Source organism: Montipora foliosa, chromosome 8 (assembly GCF_036669935.1).
Source record: "Montipora foliosa isolate CH-2021 chromosome 8, ASM3666993v2, whole genome shotgun sequence".
Taxonomy (NCBI): domain Eukaryota; kingdom Metazoa; phylum Cnidaria; class Anthozoa; order Scleractinia; family Acroporidae; genus Montipora; species Montipora foliosa.
In genome coordinates this window covers 47,119,396-47,129,395 of record NC_090876.1, presented here as the reverse complement: position 1 = coordinate 47,129,395, position 10,000 = coordinate 47,119,396, and the positions used below count along the sequence as shown (strand labels likewise).

General features: G+C 39.9%; 1 protein-coding gene and 1 pseudogene across 2 annotated transcripts in view; both read left to right on the top strand.

Annotated features, from left to right (window-relative positions):
- The window catches only part of LOC138012781 (uncharacterized), a 3,689-nt pseudogene extending 2,319 nt beyond the window's left edge, over positions 1-1,370 (top strand).
- Positions 1,371-3,498: 2,128 nt separating this feature from the next.
- The window catches only part of LOC137967576 (deleted in lung and esophageal cancer protein 1-like), a 41,973-nt gene continuing 35,471 nt past the window's right edge, over positions 3,499-10,000 (top strand). For both annotated transcript variants that reach the window (XM_068814086.1, XM_068814085.1), the window contains exons 1-6: positions 3,499-3,768; positions 4,391-4,544; positions 4,756-4,866; positions 7,022-7,212; positions 7,868-8,073; positions 9,007-9,091. In XM_068814086.1, the coding sequence (XP_068670187.1) occupies positions 3,556-3,768; positions 4,391-4,544; positions 4,756-4,866; positions 7,022-7,212; positions 7,868-8,073; positions 9,007-9,091 (960 nt within the window). In that variant the 5' untranslated portion in view covers positions 3,499-3,555. The remainder of the gene's footprint in view (positions 3,769-4,390; positions 4,545-4,755; positions 4,867-7,021; positions 7,213-7,867; positions 8,074-9,006; positions 9,092-10,000) is intronic.

Below are 10,000 nucleotides of genomic sequence, written 5' to 3'. Positions count from 1 at the left end.
TGATGGTTTAACTTGAGATGGCTCTTTTGGCATGTGATTTTACAATTTTGCAAAATCCTCCATTCATATCAACAATTAGGTACTATTCTTTGAAATAACATAAGAAGTTTATTTGTCTGTGAAGTCTGCAAAGAGAAATCTTTTCTCAGGTACCAGAGGGTTTTGCACTGCGGGTAGTGCCTTTGACAGCCTGGTACCAGGTTACTTTTGCTGGCAGTGCATAAAAACATTCGTTTTCAGAACCTTTGGAGTATAAGCTTTCCAGTTATATAAAGTTTGTTATGGTTTGGATTAAAACTGTGATTGCTACATGCTATACAAAAAGTGCGCTTTTTTCAGGTAAAGCCCCACCTTGAGCTCGCTTTCTAAAATATACAAACGTGAACGTTAAAGGCATTTTCAAACATTACATTTTTTTAGCTTTCCTGTAGTATATAGTTTCCTGACGGTGTAGATATCCCTCAACAAAGGCTAAAAACATAACACAAAAGGTGTTTCGTATTCAGAAAAGTGTTAAAGCATTCAGGATCGATCAGATTGTACTGTGAACTTACGTTAAACAGAAAACAGTAGTTAATTTTTTTATTGAATGACCATATTTCGGGGCGAGATGAATTTTGTGGGGAAGACAAATCCATTTCAGTTCGTTTGCGCGCATCGACAGTGGCGGTGAGTGCTGGGACACGGAACCATTTTTCGTTCTATAGGGTTTATCACTCTCGGACCCGGGGAAAAATGGTACAGCCTTTCAAGTCAGCTGGTTGGTCGAAAGGTTAGCCAATTTGTCGAAGGAAAGTTCTTTCAGCTCTTTCAAAGCGAGATTTGTGGCGTTCAAGTCGATAATTTGTGGGGGGAAAATGGTGATCACGTTCCGAAATTCTAGTTAAAACGTGGACGAAGCTTACGGAATAACTTTGTTTGGCCTTTGTGGGGGGATCAACTAAGCAGTCGTCGTCTGAATGTCATGGATTTCTGTATTCAGATGTTTTCAAGCGATTCATGGAAGCAGTACTGGCAATGTTGATGTCGAGGAATTCGGCGCTGGATGCCTTCCCGGTGTACAGGCTCACGCTCAAACGCCAAAATCGCGAAGAATCGAAGTGTTGAATTGGAAAGGAAACTTGTGTTTAATCGGGGAAAGTTAGCAGTTGGGGTAAAATAATTGCTGTTAGGTTCAATTTCATGATATCAGGATATCATGATAGCAGGAAAATGATAAGTCGGTGATTAATATTGTATGTACCTCCCTGTGACATGCTGGGAAATCAATTAGCCCGGAATGAAATTTACACAGCTACAATATATCAAATTGAAACACTGAGGCATCAAATTGCCTGTGTGAAAACTAAAATGATACACTGGGGCATTAATTTGCCTGTGCTTAAATTAAATGATACACCGAGGCATTAATTTGCCTGTGCTTAAATTAATCAATACACCGGAACATTTATTTGCCTCTTAAATTAAATGATACACTGGAGCATTAATTTGCCTTTGTTTAAATTAAATGATACACTGGGGCATTAAATTGCCTGTGTTTAAATTTAACAGTACACCGGGGCATTAATTTGCCTGTGTTTATTTTAACCAATACACCAATACATCACGTTTCATGTTTAACCGGAGAATTAGGCATGCAGATGTTCGAAGGTGTAATAGCTGTTGAGTTTTATTCCTCGGTTATCGAATTCCATAAGTATAAAACTTAAAAATGGTTTGCTTTAAAATCAGAAAATAACCAATTCACCGTTGCTGTTGAGAAAAGTGTATGCCAGGCAAAACAAGTTGCTTCTCGGTAGCCTGTAAGTTAAGAAATAATTTTCCATTTTTTAATTGCATGATGCTGGCCGTTGTAAACCGTGTTTTAGAAAATATTTCAAATTGATTTATTGCGTGCCTCTGGACTATTTTTACACGTCACTCAAAATTAATTTAAAGTCCTTTGAAATATTTGTCGTCATTAAAAACTTTATGACGAAATCGGCCCAACAAACGTGTCGAGATTAATTAATACCTCTCTCTCCCTTTACGTCTCTTGCTTCTCCTTTTTAGTGTGAGTCTTGTTACAACTCCCACTGAGATTTAGGTACTTTTTTTTTACCTAAACAGCGGGGACCCACATTCCTGACCCCGATTTTGCGATTTACTTGTGCAGCTAAAGTACAATAACAAGATTGAACGTAGCAAAACTCTCCCAAAAATGTTTTTCGCTGATGGTAACTTTCTGTATTCGCGGTTCAAAATTAATGTTGTTTTCATGTCGTAATTTTTTTTACTGATGGCAAAATATTTTATTCTCGATCGACCGTCCTGATAACGTCCTTCTGCTCTTCCCAAAAACTGTCTATCAATCAATATTTAATTACTTTTTCATCAATTCTTGTTTTGCATAAAGCAAGCTAACAAAATCAGTACCTTGCTTAGTTTACATTTTTGAGCGTTAAAATAGAAATTTCAGTCCTATGCTTCTGTTACAAAGTGGTATATTTTTTAGGTCACCCATCCAGATACCAACCCCACCGGAAAGGGCTTAATTTTCTATCACAAAGCTGTCGGACGCTCATAGTGCACGTTTAAACTTGTGAAATGAAGTTGTGAGGGAACTTGAAAATAATCAACATGTCAGCCTAGAAGCCAATGTTTCTCGATTCCCTTTCATTTTCTTCAATCTTTCTGGGTTTAGTACTTTGCTAGTAACCACATGTCGTCTCAGGGGGCTATTTACCTAAGACTTCTATCATGGCACTGCAATGACATGCAATACCAAAACAATATCGTGTACTATTAGAGTTACATATTACGCAACGACAACTTGAATCTCCTGGTCCCGGTTGTTCAAAAGTCGATTAAAAATTAACCAAGGAGTTTATTTCTCTACTCCCAAATGCTGTTGAACTCTGATATTCGGCAAAACTTTAGAAGTCAATCTTGAAAAACAAAAGGAAGCAAACGAAACTTTCACCAAAAGATGGAAAACATGAAACAAAAGTTAACGCTTATCCTGGATTAAGTTAATCGGCTTTCGAACAACCGAGCCCTGGAAGACAAAACGCAGCTCAGTTGACAATATGGAATAAAGAGCTGTGTTACTGCGCTACCACACGTACGCAATGCGTGCCTATTTTTTCAAAAGATGACAGGAATTTTTTCTTTCTGACAAATGATTAATAGGCGTGTAGCCAGCTAGTTTTTAACCTCAGAAAAATATCTGTTTCGTCGTATCAACGTCTGAGCCAAAGGATCTCTGCTGGCACGACTTCTGGGTGACCCCTTAAATGGTCTTAATGACCCTAGACTTGAAAAAATTGCCTGGAACGCTGCAGTTCAATACCACCCAACCCAGTCCCTTCTGTTCTTGAGTTACACGTATCACAGGTTTATCACAGGCAACCTAGTGTACGCTCAAAGGATCTCATAGAGCGTCTACCTTCTATTTGAGCCCGCGGTACATTTACATGGTTGGTCAAAGCTGCTTCTAGATTTCCATGACAACAGAATCAAAATGGCGGTACAGTTAGATTCTCGCTGAAAACTTTTTTGGCATCGCTTTTTTCAATGGCACACACAAAGGAAATGGAAGTAGAACCCCCTATGCACTTACAGCGACCTTCGTCTGGCCGTTCACAAGATGTAACTCATCTACTTGCGAGCGTGTTCAGGGAGGTTTTCCCTCGCGATGTCCTCTCAGGAAACACCATAAAAAATCTGGCCATTTCCAAGAGTGGAGATTCAGGGTACCATGATAAGTACGTGGAGCAATTAAGAAAGGTGAGCATCTCTTGGAAAGTAAATCGATGACATACAATTCAATTTTTAATATTAACAATTTCTTGAGACGCAGGAAATAATTCATTCGGTGAAATGTACAACTTGTTGTCATGATCAGTACAGTGGTGTTTGTATGTTACGTTTCGTTTTGACTAAGTTGCATAAAACGTCGATTTGCACAGTTAGGCACATCTTGTATTGGCAAAATGTAATTTATTGTGTGGAAAGGGGCCATTCCAAATTTAAAATCTTCACACATACCGGGTGAATGATGCCATAAACATAATTTACCTTCTCGGAAAAACATAAGCTTAATATAAAATTGCCAACAACATAACCCCCTTTGCAGTAATTTATCCCGGTTGTCTTCTTCCCCTCACAAGATCCTTATCCCCTTGGAAATGGCTTTAGTAACCTTCATAAAAAACTGTACCCCTAAAAGATTGTTTCCACAATAATGTTTCCTAGTTTCTTAAGTTTAACCTGGGCTTAACAGTTTGTTTGAGGGTGAATTTAACAATACAACCAAGGCCTGCAAACAAACTGAACCCTCCACTTAGAGTGCCATCGTGATGGCAACTTAGGCTGTGTTATCATTACTTCTCTAATTCTTATTGTATAGATTCAAGAGGAACGTGATCGTCGGCATAGAGAGTCTGACATGCTGGAGGCCCACATTATGCAAGCACAGGCTGCAGCAATGGCTGCTGATGAAAGGGAACTTCAAAGAATGTCAGAAGGATGTGAAAATTACCATGAACTGGGCTTACCACCAGGTAAAGCATTGTCAGCAATTACTAAGACAACCTGACCCACCCAAAAGCAAACCGAAAGGAACCCAAGTGGATTTTACAGAATGACCCAAAAACCACCTACAAAGTCCGGAGCAAAACAATCCCAGGACACCTAATATCACCCTGACAACCTTAGTCTATGAGTATCATTATTTTGGTTCATTAATATATTCATATTCATTTATATATTTAGCCAAGTCCAACCTCAGAAACTGTCTTGACACTCAGTTGTTACGGCGCTTTAATCTCATTGTACCAGATGATTTTTCATTCGAGGAGGCTTCATCATCAAAAGCACCACAAGGTCAGTTTGTTGTTGGGTAGTGCATTTATAAGGCAAAAATCTGTGTATGTAGAGGTTGCCTGCCAAAGACACACAAAACGCTTTCATTATTGGCAGCCAACTCTCAGCAAGACAGAGTCAAAAGACTGTTGTGGTAAGTGAAAAATCCTGGTTGCCAAGCCAAAAGTTCCTACAATAGGCGTTTTTCGATATATTAAAATTCAGCTTGTAAGAGAGGTTCTGAGGACAAAGACAAAGGAAAGTGGATGATATTCAAATATTTTTCACATTCAAGGTGTTTCTATTGTTTTTGTCCTCACTGCCTCACTATCAAGCTGAATATTTGATATTTTTGAAAATTGCCTATAGGCCGAGGACAGACCACTGTGACACTGTGACACTGTGACAGTGGTGCCCGGGGGGAGGGGGGGGGAGGACTCCCATATAAAAAGAGTTGGGATGCTCGTCATCTCACTTACGGGTGTAAATTTCGGATTTTGGTCTCACTTAAGGTGTTCTAGCCTTAACGCAATCATATGTAGCCATGAAAGTTTCCTTTAGGGTTGCATGCGAAAAAATATCCAGGTGATCTGGTGACGTAATTCGGAGGACTGGGGAGAAAAATTTTAACGCCGTATCCCACAACCGCGCGGCCTTATTTTCGAATTCAACGTGGCAGAAGCAAAGTTATATCTTGCCGGGTGTACTTGAATGTTCATTCAGTAACAGGAATGTGGTAGACACGTAATGATCTGTCGAGTTTTGGCGATGGCAATTACAGGGAGTTTGGAAAACAACACCTAAGGCCGCGCGCGGTTGTGGGATACGGCGTTAAAATTTTTCTTCACAGTCCTCCAAATTACGTCACCAGATCACCTGGATAAGAGTGTATTTTTTTCACTTTTCTGTTTTTTCCCCTTTGGTGAAAGTATTAAATGATAATGTCTTTGCCATCATTAAGAGATTTTTCATTTATCTGTGTTTTAATATGGTCTCTTTTAGGGGTCATTAAAAGCTTGGGCCACGCTCAAATTGGTCTCCTTTAGGGGTATAATTAACAATTATTCCATAAGCACGCGTTGGATATGAGATGGTAAATAGCCAATGAGGCGCGTAGCGCCGAGTTGGCTAATTAACCAGTCTCATATCCAACAAGCGCGAATGGAATAATTGTTTTATTAAATTCCTTCAACTCCAAAAATTTGGAAGTACGAAATACGAGCGGAAAAAGCGAGCAAATCCGAGCGAAATCGAAAAAAACTTGATGAGAACTGATGCGATGTTGTGTAATACCTTGTTGTCAGACAGACGCAGGCTCATCACAAAAACATTTCTTGTCTTTTCGCATACTTCTAAACGTCGGAATTGATCCAAACTTTCCACAAAAAAAGTTTTTTTTCTCCTTTTTGGCTTTATTCATAGAATAATTTCGCATTCCGGCGAAAACATTTTTAGTTTAGCAACGCTTAACGCAATCATTTACCATATAAGGTCAAACCAAGGTATATGAGCTGATAACCGAGATTGAGTGAACCAATCAGAGGACGCGAAATGCATTATCCGAGGTTGAGAATTTAATAATTTAAAATATCTGACGAGCATCCCTCCCCTTTTTATATGGGAGTGCCCCCCTTCCCCGGGTAGTGAAGAGTGAAGTGTCGGGAAGAAAGCAACATGCTTTATAATTTAAATAATGCTCACTTTACCTGTCACACCCACTTGGATCCAGGAATGGATGTAATGAGATGCACGGCCAATTATGACATCCAACGCGAAGGGGGTCTTTTTCAGTGTAGGCATTTGCTATCTATTTCTAGAAGTATGGTGTGTGTAAGGGCTAGTGTTATTTTAGTGTCAATGGTAAATCCAGCTGTTTCTGAAGTAGAACTGGAATTAAAGAGGTCACTTTGAGGAGAACAGAAAGAGGACACTTTGTGACACTTGTCAAAATCATCCTACATCTAATTGCGTGCATCTCTGGACATGAAGAGGCCATGCTCAAAAGGAGAACTGAGAAATTTGCCTGCACACTAGTAGCAAACTACATTAATTAGATTGCATTTAAATGCATTCAAGCCACAGCAAACGTTTGCACAAGAAACTGTTGCAAGTCTCTGAACAGTCATGTTCATGTGGTCAATAATTGTTGTTTTAATTTTGCATCTAATAATTGCAGCTGATGAAATTCCCAGTTATGCCAGACCCACAACATCTTCCCAACAGAGATACAGAAAGACACCTCCATTGACAGACTATCTCGATGATGCAGCCATATCCACTTCCACCTGGCCTTGGGCATCACTCCCTCCTACCCAGGCAAATGACGAGAGAAGAGAGAAAGGACTGGACATGTCACCACCCTCAAGTGTAAGCTATACTTACATCTGAAGTTCATTTACAGTTGATCAGTCAAAGTGCTGTTTCGTTATTTTCACTACTATTAATAGCTTGATAAACATAGTTACTTGAATAAGCGCTCAGGCCATAAATTGAATGTGAGAAAGCACAGGCCATAACTCATAATGTGGCCCTTAAACTCAATTGGTCAATTGCAGATACATGTATGTACTAGGTTTTTGTGATTCTCTGATCAGAACTTTAATTGTTACTTCTAATATTTAGAGATTGCTTGTTCAGTTTTTAGTCATGTGCACTAAAATTAAGTGGTGTAATGTTCAGGGCTTTGGACTTCTGATGCCTGGTTTGAGGCCTGGCTCAGTCACTGTGTTGTTTTCTTAGACAAGAAACGTTGCTCCACACTGTTTCTCTCGACCCAAGTGTAGACAAATACCAGCAACATACTGTAGGTACTGCTGGGGATAAACCCTGAAAGGGACTAGCTTCCTGTCCAGGGAGGAGTAGCAATTATACTCTTTGTCACTTTCTGCTACAAAAAACTAGGATAAGCTTCTGTCAGCTGTATGAACCACAATAGCTTGTGTGCAACTAATTATTACCTTAATTACCTTTTCATGCAGAACTACAGAAGGGAAAATCTAATTTATCTTTCTTGCCTCCTAAGGCTAAGAGCAGAATCACCAAGTCCTCAGTTTGGAAAGAGTCTATGAAACCAGAACAGCGGCAAGTGGAACGAGATGATCTGAAGAGATTACAGAACAAAGCAGAATACAAAAGGAATCCACGATTTGTGCCTCCCTTGAATTCCGGGCTGACTAAATCAAACAAGGAGAAAAAGAAAAAGAAATTAGATATAGAGAAAGAAAACAAGTGAGTTTACTATGCTTTTCATAATTTACGTGAGTACTCTGAAGTTCAATTGTTAATCAATGCCTAAGCTTTTTGCCAATCATGTTTAAAGTCATGGTTAGCAGTCACTTTAAAATGGATGGACCGGATTGTATTGTAAACAGCTCCCATGTTCCTCACGGCTCAAATTGTCTATTATGCACTGCCAGGGGTGGATCCAGGGGAGGTGTGAATAGAGTGGCTAGCCACCCTCCCCCCACCCCTCCCCCTCATTTTGGCTCCTTTTTTTTCTTAAGTTTATCTGCTTTTTAGTGTATTTTTATTTTTACTGGAACAGAGACTGTTTATCTGACATGAACATTTTTATTATGCAAAACATAAACAAAATGGTAGCCTAAACTATCTGGACTTTTGTCAGAGTATTTACTTCGATTCTTTCAATTCATGCCCCTTAAACTATTCCTAGATCCAACACTGACTGCACCTGTCCTTCCAAACCTTTGACTTGTTAGGAGTAAACAGAAAACTAGTGGTAAAATTATATATTTGTCAAGTGCTTTAATCACAATAGATCATTTTATTGCCATTTTAACAGTTTCCACTTAATCAAAGTCTCATTAAACTCTTTGTAAGGACATAAAAGTAATTATTCTAAATATTTTGCACCTATCAATGTTAATTCCCAGGGAGGTGGGTGTCGGGCTAACCATGGGAGTTTGATCGTGAGGTCTGTCGTCACAGGTATGTGACGTCCCCAGGCTGGCGATTTTGATCGTACAAATGGGACATTTTACCACCTTCACTTGCCGCCGGGTTGACATTTTGATCAATTATTTTGTCCCATGGGTGGGGAATTTGAATTACTTTAAATGAAAATGTCAAAATCCCTACCCTGGGGCTTAACATTGATAGGTGCATTACTTCAAAGGTCTCAATTGTTTTGCATTTTTTCAGACCCTGTGATGATCCTGTTGAAGTCTTTATTGCCTCACCATCACCAATCGTATTCACTGCCTACGAAGTTGGAAAAGTCTACGAGGTGTGATTTTCTGTACATTTAACAATTTCTTATTATTATTCTGAGCGTGCGTATGTGGGGCGAAAAGAGATGGTAAATAGCCATTCTCGTCCCCAGAGCCCTCCGTTTCTTTTGGTCACGTTGTCTGCGAAACGAAAGGCTCTGGTCGCTGCCAATACCAGGGGCATTTACCATTTGCACGGAAAATCCGGTTGGAATGGAACGCACGAAATGGTACAGGATTCTCCCGGTGTAGAGTTTTGCCAGGCCCGAGTCTGTCACGGCTTGTACAAAACAATAACAAATCAAAATGGTGACCCCATCTGCAGTGTCGAAAGGCGGGAAAAAAGGCCGAGGTGGGCCGGGTCGAGTGGGAGTTTGCAAATGGTACAGAATTTTTCCGGTCATTTCGGTTGGAACGGGAAAAGAGGAATAGGTCTGAGGATTTCCATCCTTTTCGGAAACTTTCCGGTGGAATGAGCTTTACCATTTGAATTTCCAACCGGAATTTTCGGTTTTTGTTGACAATTGGTAAACGCCCCGGATGTCCGTAAATCTCGATCATCCGGCAGGGCATGCGCACTTCTTTGAAGTTTCAATAATTGTGAGTTAGGAGAGAGAAGATATTGGTGTAATTTCGTGTAATGGATGCTTTCTCAGGGGATCATTTCGAAGAAGCGTTTAAAAGGCTTTGATGCGCTTGTCCCGGTTACCAAACAACACAACAGGATGGTTACGATCGAGAATGCAGGGGATGCAATAGATTCTTTTCACGTGACGTCATCACCAACGTGAAATAGCCAAATTTGAGGTTTTATCGAGGAAGTCAGCACTTGAGGATAAATTTTCATTTTCTCCCCTAAATGAAGCGCCGTTCCGATCAGCGTCATTCTTGGGGAACTACCACACCCTTGTCCTCTTAAAAAGAAT